The following is a 13,240-nucleotide window of genomic DNA, read 5'->3' as shown; positions in this document are numbered from 1 at the left end:
AAATTGACTAATGATCCCAAGGCCAGGTGTTACAGCAGCTCTCAACTGCTCATCTCTGTCATCCTGAATAATTCGCCAACAGGAGACTCAGTGGACACTTAATGTAATGAAACAAATATTCCTTTATGGATCTAATGATGGTCTTTTTACACACATCTTACCTGATTTTAAACTGGACAAACAGATCCGCCATGTTGTCAAAACCGGCTTCTTCTACTTGAGGCAGCGGGCCAAAGTTAGGCCAGTTTGATCAACCAAGGATTTTGAAGTTCTTATACACGCTTTTATTTCACTCGTCTTGATACTGCGACACACTTTGTGCTGGGGTTAGCCAGGCTTCCCTTTATCGCCTGCAGTTGGTGCAAAATGCTGCTGCCTGTCTTTTAACAGGCACACACAAGCGTGAGAACATTTCCCCCATTTTAGCCTCCCTCCCAGTGTCCCCTCCCTCCTAATGCATCAACGAGTTCTCATGAACAGGTCCGTATTGAATTACATGAAAAGTGGTGCAAAGAAATTTGTACGAAAAAACACGCTGAAGGACCGCAGGACCGACTGGAAGTCAAAAGACCCCAAACCTGAAGTGCAATGACACACAGAAGAAAACATTATGTGACTGATTTTATCCAGTAAAAAGGTGACGGTTAGGGTTAGGCATGAAAAACACTTGGTTAGGATTAAACAAAAACCTGTAACTGGAAAATGGCTGTAAAAAAACATCAAACCGGAAGTGCAACAACGCACAATCAACTACGAAACATTGATTTTAGCCAACAAAAGAATGAATTTAGCCAACAAAACAACGATTTTAGCCAACAAATCAACAAGTTTAGCCAACAAAAGAATGAATTTAGCCAACAACAGAACTATTTTAGCCAACAAAACAACAATTTTAGCCAACAAAACAACAATTTTAGCCAACAAAACAACAATTTTAGCCAACAAAAGAACAATTTTAGCCAACAAAAGAACAATTTTAGCCAACAAAACAACGATTTTAGCCCACAAAAGAACGATTTTAGCCAACAAAAGAACGATTTTAGCCAACAAAAGAACGATTTTAGCCACAAAAGAACAATTTTAGCCAACAAAAGAACAAATTTAGCCACAAAAGAACAATTTTAGCCAACAAAACAACGATTTTAGCCAACAAAAGAATGAATTTAGCAAACAAAAGAACAATTTTAGCCAACAAAAGAACAATTTTAGCCAACAAAAGAACGATTTTAGTCAACAAAAGAACAAATTTAGCCAACAAAAGAACAATTTTAGCCAACAACAGAACAATTTTAGCCAACAAAACAACAAAGCAAAGAGGTGCAAAGAGCGGTAGTAAAATTGTTCTTTTGTTGGCTACAATTTTTCTTTTGTTGGCTAAAATCGTTGTTTTTTTCGCTAAAATCGCTCTTCTTAGGCTGAAATCATTGATTTTTGGCCTAACTCATTGTTGTGTTGGTTAAAATCTATATAGAGACGAGACAGATTTAAAAAAACACCGGGGTCGCGGTCTTTTCGTGAGGAACTCGGAGTAGAGCCGCTGCTCCTTTGCGTTGAAAGGAGCCAGTTGAGGTGGTTCGGGCATCTAGCAAGGATGCCCCCTGGGCGCCTCCCTAGGGAGGTGTTCCAGGCACGTCCAGCTGGGAGGAGGCCTCGGGAAAGACCCAGGACTAGGTGGAGAGATTATATCTCCACGCTGGCCTGGGAACGCCTCGGGATCCCCCAGTTAGAGCTGGTTAATGTGGCTCGGGAAAGGGAAGTTTGGGGTCCCCTGCTTAAGCTGCTGCCCCCGCGACCCGATCCCTGAATAAGCGGTTGAAGATGAGATGAGATGAGACCAGTACAGTGCACAGTTTAGGAGCTGCCACTCCAAAACCTGATCACCTCTGAGCTTCAGCCTGACCTGAGGCCCCGCAAAGGTATGTGGGGCTGAAGGAGGTCCGAGAGGTAGGGTGGAGCGAGCCCTGAGAGACATTTAAGGGTAAAAAGAAGGATTTTAAAAGTGATGCAGTCAGAGTGGTCTCGTGCAGTTTTCGTGCATATATTAATGAGAAGTATTACGTAGTTATTCACAGCGTTTACTGCATGTTTTGAAAGCATGTGGCGTAGTATAAGACAGCGAGCCACTGTGGAAACACAGTACTTTATTATAGCGGAGCGGGGTTCGATTCCCGTCTGTACTAAACAAATCTACAGCCTTTTTTCTAATCCTAACCTGACCTAAAGCCCAAGTGTTTTTCATGCCTTATCCTTTTGTCGGCTAAAATTGTTCTTTTGTTGGCTAAAATCCTTGTTTTGTTGGCTAAATTCGTTAATTGTTGGCTTGTTAGCCAACAAAAGAACAATTTTAGCCAACAACAGAACAATTTTAGCCAACAAAACAACAATTTTAGCCAACAAAAGAACAATTTTAGCCAACAAAAGAACGATTTTAGTCAACAAAACAACAATTTTAGCCAACAAAACAACAATTTTAGCCAACAAAACAACGATTTTAGCCAACAAAACAATGATTTTAGCCAACAAAAGAACAATGTTAGCCAACAAAAGAACGATTTTAGCCAACAAAAGAACAAATTTAGCCACAAAACAACAATTTTAGCCAACAAAACAACGATTTTAGCCAACAAAACAACAATTTTAGCCAACAAAAGAACAATTGTAGCAAACAACAGAACAATTTTAGCCAACAAAACAACAATTTTAGCCAACAAAAGAACAATTTTAGCCAACAAAAGAATGATTTTAGCCAACAAAAGAACAAATTTAGCCTCAAAACAACAATTTTAGCCAACAAAACAACGATTTTAGCCAACAAAACAACAATTTTAGCCAACAAAAGAATGATTTTAGACAACAACAGAACAATTTTAGCCAACAAAACAACAATTTTAGCCAACAAAAGAACAATTGTAGCCAACAAAAGAACGATTTTAGCCAACAAAAGAACAAATTTAGCCACAAAAGAACAATTTTAGCCAACAAAACAACGATTTAAGCTAACAAAAGAACAAATTTAGCCAACAAAAGAATGAATTTAGCAAACAACAGAACAATTTTAGCCAACAAAAGAACAAATTTAGCCAACAAAAGAATGATTTTAGCCAACAACAGAACAATTTTAGCCAACAAAGGAACAAATTTAGCCAAAGAAGAGTGATTTTTAGCCAACAAATCAACAATTGTAGCCAAAAGAGAACAATTTTAGCCAACAATTAACAAATTTAGCCAACAAAACAAGGATTTTAGCCAACAAAAGAACAATTTTAGCCGACAAAAGGATAAGGCATGAAAAACACTTGGGCTTTAGGTCAGGTTAGGATTAGAAAAAAGGCTGTAGATTTGTTTAGTACAGACGGGAATCAAACCCCGCTCCCCTATAATAAAGTACTGTGTTTCCACAGTGGCTCACTGTCTTATACTACGCCACATGCTTTCAAAACATGCAGTAAACGCTGTGAATAACTACGTAATACTTCTCATTAATATATGCACGAAAACTGCACGAGACCACTCTGACTGCATCACTTTTAAAATCCTTCTTTTTACCCTTAAATGTCTCTCAGGGCTCGCTCCACCCTACCTCTCGGACCTCCTTCAGCCCCACATACCTTTGCGGGGCCTCAGGTCAGGCTGAAGCTCAGAGGTGATCAGGTTTTGGAGTGGCAGCTCCTAAACTGTGCACTGTACTGGTCTCATCTCATCTCATCTTCAACCGCTTATTCAGGGATCGGGTCGCGGGGGCAGCAGCTTTAGCAGGGGACCCCAAACTTCCCTTTCCCGGGCCACATTAACCAGCTCTAACTGGGGGATCCCGAGGCGTTCCCAGGCCAGCGTGGAGATATAATCTCTCCACCTGGTCCTGGGTCTTCCCCGAGGCCTCCTCCCAGCTGGACGTGCCTGGAACACCTCCCTAGGGAGGCGCCCTGGGTTCATCCTTACTAGATGCCCGAACCACCTCAACTGGCTCTTTTCAACGGAAAGGAGCAGCGGCTCTACTCCGAGTTCCTCACGGAACCACCGCAACCTCTGTTTTTTTTTAAAATCTGTCTCGTCTCTATATAGATTTTAACCAACACACCAACGAGTTAGGCCAAAAAACTATGATTTTAGCCAAAGAAGAGCGATTTTAGTGAACAAAACGATTTTAGCCGACAAAAGAAAAATTGTAGCCAACAAAAGAAAAATTGTAGCCAACAAAAGAACAATTTTACTACCCCTCTTTGCACCTCGTTGATTGAGTTTTATTGTTATTCACCTCTCTTATTGCACTGTACGGGTGTTTTTAAAAAAAATATTTATCTGTCTCGTCTCTATGTCTCTCTGATGTTGACACTTCTATTTTCTGTTTTTACTTTTTCTCCACAGCACTTTCAACTGTGTGTTGCTCTAGAGATAAAGTTGGATGGGATTGGACCTTTGCCCGCCCCTGCAGCAACAAAGTGTAGGTTCCTTTCTTGCAACACAGCTAGAAAGTCTGTTGTGTTGTAATCAGACGGGACTTTCAGGTTCTCGTGGTTTATTGCACAACGCCATGCATTAGAAGGGACGAGTGCTGAGTAAAGGCAGCAGAGGAGAAGTCTGGAGAACACAGACACATTTCAGACTGAACACAGGGAAACTCTGCAGGTGGGTCGGACGCATTCTTTGTCACCTTAATGTCATTTGTTATATTACAGTTATATATTAACGTATTATGTGAATTTTAGGGTAAAAAATGAAGGCTGCAGCGTTCATCATTCTCCTGCTGACTCTTTGCCAAGGTACGTATGTTTTTATTTATTTATATATGCATATGTGTGTGTGTGTGTGTGTGTGTGTGTGAGAGAGATAAGATTATTTTATTAATCTCAAAGGTGAACTGGAGCAGCTAATTAATCCATTCATCAACAAGATGAAGGCATACCTAGAGCTTTATATATATATACACAATGTAGTAAATAGTCTAGTAACATTAATTAACAGAGAATAATGACATTGACATTTACTAGATTCAAATGTATATAAAAAAGAATGATTTTAGCCAACAAAAGAACGATTTTAGGCAAGGCAACTTTATTTGTATCGCACTTTTCATACACAAGGGAGACTCAAAGTGCTTCACAGCACAACATGTCATGAATTCAAATGCATTACACAAAGACAAAGAGAATAAAAACACAGACAATAATAAAAACAGTGCGGACGTTAAAAGTGCGAAGATTTAGCAGAAAGCTGAGGTGAACATAAAAGTTTTCAGTCTAGTTTGAAAAGTGGTCAGAGTGGGTGAAAGTCTCAAATCTTCTGGAAGTTTATTCCAGCTGTTTGTTGCATAATGACTGAATGATGCTTTCCCTTGATTTGAGTTTACTCTACGCACCACTATATATATATATATATATATATATATATATATATATACAATGTAGTAAATAGTCTAGATTAATTAACAGAGATAAAATAGACCCCCCCCCCTCAAAAAAACTAAAAATCACATTTATGGTTTTAATTAGAGAGTGCTCAAAACATTGACATTCACTGGAGTCACATGTATATCAAAAAATTAAAATATCGTTGCTGTCATATTTGGAAGTTACATCTTATATTGCACTGACTACTGTTTATATATTAGATCTCACTTGATTCAACAGTGCAGTACAGATGTTTCCTAGCAACAATTTGACATGTTACTAAGGCCTTTGTGAAGTTTTACCTTGCTTTTTTCTTTTTTATAATGTGTGTTTTTGCTGTTGTTCCCAGGCGAAGCACTGAAGTGTAACTACTGCTTCTCAAAGGAGAGTGACCTCTGCACTCCGACCAGCACCCAGACCTGTTCAGGGTCAGCAAACGCCTGTGCTGCCGTCATACTCACAGGCCCGCTGAGTAAGTGCTGCTACGGGGGCCAGAAAAACATTTAGCATTTAGCAACTGAGCAGCCTGGTTCATTGTGTTTACCTGACTAAACTGCCCAAAAACAACCCTGACCTCTACACACTCAGGTATACCTCACTCGGCCAGACATATTCCCGTTCTTGGTGCAGACGGACGCCACAGCTCTGCAGTGTTTCAGTGTGTCAATGGCTAAATTAGCCTAGCAGCTAGCATAACTTTCCCTCTGGCCATAGCATAGGAACTGTCATGAACGGTGCAGGGAAATAACACGAAGGGACTGGACCCAAATGCAGACACGGACACAAAATTAGTAAAAATTGATGCAAAACCACCACAAAACGATGTAAAATGACTAAAAACAGATGTAAAACCACCACAAAATGATGCAAAATGGACACAAAACCACCACAAAATGATGCAAAATGACTAGAAATAGATGCAAAACCACCACCAACGGCACAGCTCTGCAGTGTTTCAGTTTGTCGATGGCTAAATTAGCCTAGCAGCTAGCATAACTTTCCCTCTGGCCATAGCGTAGGAACTGTCATGAACGGTGCGGGGAAATAACACGAAGGGACTGGACCCAAATGCAGACACGGACACAAAATTAGTAAAAATTGATGCAAAACCACCACAAAACGATGTAAAATGACTAAAAACAGATGCAAAACCACCAAAAAATGATGCAAAATGGACACAAAACCACCAAAAAATGATGCAAAATTACTAGAAATAGATGCAAAACCACCACCCACAGCACAGCTCTGCAGTGTTTCAGTTTGTCAATGGCTAAATTAGCCTAGCAGCTAGCATAACTTTCCCTCTGGCCATAGCGTAGGAACTGTCATGAACGGTGCGGGGAAATAACACGAAGGCACTGGACCCAAATGCAGACACGGACACAGGATCAAGGAATAAACAAATATTTAATAAGGACAACAAACGGGGATAAATACAGGGGACAAGAGCAATACGGACGAGGCGGTTGAGGGTAACAGGAACGGAGAAACGACGGACGGTTAGGGATCTGGACAGGGAAACAAGATCGCACGAAACTATGGAGGGAAACAAAGAAACAATTAATAACAAACAATTAACACGGAGCGAAAAAACAGGTATGAACGAGATACGGGAGCCAACCGACGAGAAGTTACCAGGTAAATGAGAACAACGGTTTCGGCGCTGAATGTGTGTCACCTCCAGCTTCTTATACCCCTGGAGGTGATCAGCGTAACTCGATGCAGCTGGGGTAGAACCACGCCTTCCTGTTCCTGGACAAAACAACACACAGAGGAAACACATGCAGGGAAAAACAGACAGGGGGAGACAAACTCACACAAGAGGGAGAGAGGAGGGGCTGACAGGACCTGGATCCTGACAGGAACGTTTTTTCAGCCTTAGAGCCGTAGAGTGAATATTTATTTTTATGATGTTGTGGTATCTTATAGTCCGATTACTAGGGCTGTCCCGAATACTATTTTTTAATTTTCCGTCCTTATGAAATGAGAATATTGGAATATTGGGAAGAAGTGAGCCGAAGCCTGGCTCCAGTCTCTGGTCTGTTCCTCTCTTCATTTAATCACCAGAAAAACAACTGTCTGCTGGTGTTACATCATTTATTTTCTTTAGTAAAAAAAAGAATATCTAAATACCCAAAGTGAAAAACGAACAGCTTCCCGACCAACGAATATTTGAATATTGGGGTCCAGCCCTACTGATTACCCGCCTCTTACGGAGTGATTATGTGATTAGATCTGGACTCTGACACTTCCTCCTCCAAACTTAACTGACTTCTTTGCACACTTGTGGTTAATTTATTCCCCAGTCCTACACTGAACATCAGACACAAATAAATTGAACTTTGATGTCATGGTTTGGGGATGTTTTCTGCAGCAGGAGTTGGGCCTCTTGTACAGCTCCATGGCAGGGTGAACGCACATGTGAACCTCCTTCAGCAACATCCGATACCTTCACTGCAACTGTCTCACAATCAGCTGCAATTTTCATGCAAGACAGTGGGCCTCATTTATCAATCTTGCGTGAAAACGGGCGCAGATCTGAGCACAGAATTGGTCGTAGGAAAGGACCCACGTGTGATTTATGAAACATTCGTATCTGACCAATCTCAGCGTACGAATGAGCGGGCCATGATAAATGCGGCGGCTGAATTCGATCGTCATTAACATGTTACGCCCTTAAATATTCCTGGTTCGGAGGCCTCGCCCACTGAGGTCAAACACGGAGAGACGAAACGACGGTTAGTAAATAAACTTTTCCGACACATAGATCGCCATCCTGACATCCGAGATGGAGCAAAATAAAGATGTGCTTTTTGTCAGTCTTAAGAGTGGATTAAAGGGGCCCATAAAAACACTGTATGGAAAAGAATAGCGGAGGAAGTCAACCCGAAGCAGCGCTCCACTGTGACCCGTGTGCGCCTGTGCGTGTGTGCACACTGCTGAACCTGCGCTCCTGCTCTGTAGCGGGGTTTGCCAGCGGGGTTATTAGGTATTCTGTTAGGGGATAACCTTTTTCACCTAGAAGAACCATACCAAGATGTTAATCATCTGATACCTTGTTTGATTTAATGCAATTTATCGAGGGTAGCCAACAACCGAGGAGATGACTTTGGCTATGCAGTGCGCTTTCCTTTTCATTCATTCATCTTCAACCGTGTCCCTGTCGGGGTCGCGGGGGGCTGGAGCCGAGGTTTTTATTAAATCTAAAAGAATCGTGTGTCACCTGGCCATGACGTTTAAAAAGCGACAGCTTGGCATCACAAATAACCTGTACATTTATCGAGTGGTAGTTTTTGCTATTGATGAATGCGTAATCATTCATGGATGGTGCCTTCAGACGCACATGAGTACAATCAATTGCTCCAACCACAATTTTTATATATTTTTTTATTCGTTTTAAGAATCCGTTTTGATCTGTTCTTAATATGTGACTGCTTATGCTTAATGACAGCTGAGGTTTGTTCATTATTTTCAGCCAGATTTTGCTGCACCGCAAATCCACAGGCTCAAATGTGCGTACACGATCTCAGACCAGACGTGAGATTTGAGCGTAGCTCACGCTCACTTCCAAATTGATAAATGCCGACGTTTGCCAGGAAATGGTCGTACGCACGTTTTTCTGCCGTACGTTCGTTTGATAAATGAGGCCCAATGTCCCCTTTTTAAAATTTTTCATTTCATTTCATTTTTATTTATTTATTTGTGTCCTGCACGCAAAGTGCCCAACCCTCATGGGTTTATAAGACACCATCACAAAATGTGTTACAGTCAAAATACAGATAACTATACAGCTCCATCTTTGAGCAAAACATTCCCTCTTCTTTCCCAGGCTTTACCAAGAAACTTTGCTACTAAAAAGATTCCCAGCGTTTTGGCTCCTAGAGGCCACTTTAACACAAGTTTTGGCTCCTAGAGGGCACTTTAACACACGTTTTGGCTCCTAGAGAGCACTTTAGCACATGTTTTGGCTCCTAGAGGGCACTTTAGCACATGCTTTGGCTCCTCGAGGGCACTTTAGGTGACATTTTTGGCTCCTAGAGCGCACTTTAGCACACATTTTGGCTCCTAGAGGACACTTTAGCACATGCTTTGGCTCCTTGAGGGCACTTTAGCAGACATTTTTGGCTCCTAGAGAGCACTTTAGCACACATTTTGGCTCCTAGAGGACACTTTAACACATGCTTTGGCTCCTTGAGGGCACTGTAGCACACGCTTTGGCTCCTCGAGGGCACTTTAGCACACATTTTTGGCTCCTAGAGGGCACTTTAGCACACATTTTTGGCTCCTAGAGAGCACTTTAGCACACATTTTTGGCTCCTAGAGGGCCCTTTAGCACAGGTTTTGGCTCATAGAGGGCACTTAAGCTCATGTTTTGGCTCCTAGAGAGCTCTTTAGCACACGTTTTGGCTCATAGAGGGCACTTTAGCACATGCTTTGGCTCCTCGAGGGCACTCTAGCAGACATTTTTGGCTCCTAGAGCGCACTTTAGCACACATTTTGGCTCCTAGAGGACACTTTAGCACATGCTTTGGCTCCTTGAGGGCACTTTAGCAGACATTTTTGGCTCCTAGAGAGCACTTTAGCACACATTTGGGCTCCTAGAGGACACTTTGACACATGCTTTTGCTCCTTGAGGGCACTTTAGCACACGCTTTGGCTCCTCGAGGGCACTTTAGCACACATTTTTGGCTCCTAGAGAGCACTTTAGCACACATTTTTGGCTCCTGGAGGGCCCTTTAGCACAGGTTTTGGCTCCTAGACGGCACTTTAGCACGCGTTTTTGGCTCCTCAAGGGCACTTTAGCACAAGTTTTGGCTCCTCGAGGGCACTTTATCACACGTTTTGGCTCCTAGAGGGCACTTTAGCACAGGTTTTGGCTCCTGACACCTGCAGGAAATTTTGAGTCATTTCTTCTTTCCTCTAAAATAACCTGTAGATATCTAGTAAAGTAACGAGTATCTACTGTGTGATTAAAATGATAGAAATAACTAAACATTTAGGTGACACAGTGGACTTTTATCCATGTTGTCCACGTCCACATGCAGAGTTTCATGTCCTCCCGTTTGTTTTGATCCTCCAGGGTCTTCGTTCCGTCAGTGCATGAACATGGGGGTGTGTCAGGGCTACATCACGACGCCCGGCGTGTTCGCCACTTGCTGCAGCACCGACCTCTGCAACTGAGCCCGGACCGTGTGATCCAACTGTGTCTGCTGTTTCACGTCACCAGGACGCAGCTGTCATACAAATAAAAGTCTGATTTCTTTCACCTGAGTTTTAAAGAGGAAGTAGAGCTGTAATCATTTCATTTTCACTTAGTTTATGGTCAACAGCTGCACAGTGACATGAGGGACAAGTTATATATAAATAAATAATTATTAATTAATCATGAACTCAAGATTCTTTCTTTTTGATTTCCACTGAAAAATATTTATACAGCCCTTTGAACCATTCTGTGAACAATTCCACATTTTTGCCCCGACCACTGAAACCATGGTTTCATAAAGTCTGGGCCCCTGACTCTAAATGTTGTTGAAAACCCCAAAAAGTTTTCTCAAAGATCATAAATGACCTCAAGGATACACAAAAAAATACAAAAATGACCAAGAAGAGAAAAAAATGATGACAAACTGATGACTACTGAAAATAGGTGTAAAATGACAACGAATAAAAAAATGATCATAAATAGATGCAAAACCACCACAAAAAGATGCAAAACCATCACAGAAAGATGCAAAATGACCTAAAATAAATGCAAAAGCACCACAAAAAGATGCAAAATGACTAAAAATAGATGCCAAACCACCACAAAAGGAAGCAAAATGACTAAAAATCCACAGTGAATAAAACAAGGTAAAATAATGTGTAAGGATCAGTTCAGCTTAATGACACTGGAGGGCACCAGAGCTCTGTATGTGTGTGTGTGTGTGTGTGTGTGTGTGTGTGTGTGTGTGTGTGTGTGTGTGTGTGTGTGTGTGTGTGTGTGTGTGTGTGTGTGTGTGTGTGTGTGTGTGGGTGGGTGTGTCTGTGTGTGTGTGTGTTTGTACGTGTGTGCGTGTGTGTGTGTGTGTGAGTCTTTCTTCCTTATGAGATGAATTTCAATGACGAGTGGTGACAAATCACTTCACCTGTAGTTCAATGCATTTTTCACAGGAATAGAAACAGATTAGTTGATACATAAATATGTAAATACGTGTGTATATATAGGTAGAGTATACGTAAATAGAGCTAAAATGACAATTACGTTGTTCTCTTAAAACTCAGATCTGTTCAAAGAACTGCTGCGTTGTAGAAAAACGAGGTTCGGACCAGTTTGGACCCAGAAATCCTATTTTGAAAGGGTGTTTTGTAGCGTCTCAACAGCCAGATAGGGTATTGTGTGTTGGTGTGGTCCTCTATCTATACTATTGTGTTGAACTGTACCATGTTGCACAGTGCATCAACATTAGCCTGTAGCACGTGGCTACTGTCATTGTTGGAACTGCAGCAGGGTTTGGGGATCGGTGTGTGGGTGGGTGTGTTGATGAGAGCCTCTCTGGATGCTGTGTCTGTCACTGTAACTTGGGCATACAGTGTCCAGTCTGCACCCAATTTCTCATGCATGACGGATGCAAAACCAGCACAAAAAGATGCAAAATGACTGGAAATAGATGACAAACCACTACAAAAAGATGCAATGTGACTAAAAATAGATGCAAAACCTCCACAAAAGGAAGCAAAATGGATGCAAAACCACTACAAAATGGATGGAAAATGACTGAAAATAGATGCAAAACCAGAACAAAATATGCAAAATGGCTAAAAATAGATGCAAAACCTCCACAAAAGGAAGCTAAATGGATGCAAAACCATGACAAAAAGATGCAAAATGTCCAAAACAGATGCAAAACCATCACAAAAGGATGCAAAATTCATAGAAAAAGATGCCAAACCCCCACATAATAATGCAAAATGACTAAAAATTGATGCAAAACCACCATAAAAAGATGCAAAATGAGTAAAAATAGATGCAAAACCACCATAAAAAGATGCAAAATGACTAAATAGATGAAAAAACACCACAAAACTATGCAAAATTACCAGAAATAGATGCAAAACCAGCACAAAAAGATGCAGAATGTCTCAAAATAGATGCAAAACCATCACAAAAAGATGCTAAATGACTAAAAATTGATGCCAAACCACTACAAAAAGATGCAAAATGACTAAAAATAGATGCCAAACCATCACAAAAAGATGCTTAATGACTAAAAATAGATGCAAAACCAACACAAAAAGATGCAAAACCACCACAACAAGATGCAAAATGACTAAAAATACACAGTGAATAAAACAAGGTAAAATAATGTGTAAAGATCAGTTCAGCTTAATGACACTGGAGGGCACCAGAGCTCTGTACGTGTGTGTGTGTACGTGTGTGCGTGTGTGTGTGTGTGTGTGTGTGTGTTTGTACGTGTGTGCGTGTGTGTGTGTGTTTGTACGTGTGTGCGTGTGTGTGTGTGTGTGTGTGTGTTTGTACGTGTGTGCGTGTGTGTGTGTGTGTGTGTGTGTGTTTGTACGTGTGTGCGTGTGTATGTGTGTGTGTGTGTGTGTGTGTTTGTACGTGTGTGCGTGTGTGTGTGTGTGTGAGTCTTTCTTCCTTATGAGATGAATTTCAATGACGAGTGGTGACAAATCACTTCACCTGTAGTTCAATGCATTTTTCACAGGAATAGAAACAGATTAGTTGATACATAATTATGTAAATACGTGTGTATATATAGGTAGAGTATACGTAAATAGAGCTAAAATGACAATTACGTTGTTCTCTTAAAACTCAGATCTGTTCAAAGAACTGCTGCGTTGTAGAAAAACGA

At 41.2% G+C, this 13,240-nt stretch overlaps 1 protein-coding gene across 1 annotated transcript; it reads left to right on the top strand.

The window, feature by feature from the left end:
• The first annotated feature begins 4,539 nt into the window (after positions 1–4,539).
• LOC310964569 (uncharacterized protein) lies at positions 4,540–10,770 on the top strand. Its single transcript, XM_083937747.1, has 4 exons — positions 4,540–4,626; positions 4,707–4,760; positions 5,737–5,859; positions 10,468–10,770. Exons 2-4 carry the CDS (start codon positions 4,715–4,717, stop codon positions 10,566–10,568), a joined length of 270 nt encoding a protein of 89 aa, XP_083793873.1. The 5' UTR covers positions 4,540–4,626; positions 4,707–4,714; the 3' UTR covers positions 10,569–10,770.
• Positions 10,771–13,240: the final 2,470 nt, after the last annotated feature.

The sequence above is a fragment of the Echiichthys vipera genome (assembly GCF_963691815.1).
Source record: "Echiichthys vipera genome assembly, chromosome: 23".
Lineage (NCBI taxonomy): Eukaryota > Metazoa > Chordata > Actinopteri > Perciformes > Trachinidae > Echiichthys > Echiichthys vipera.
This window is presented reverse-complemented; position numbering and strand designations above follow the sequence as displayed.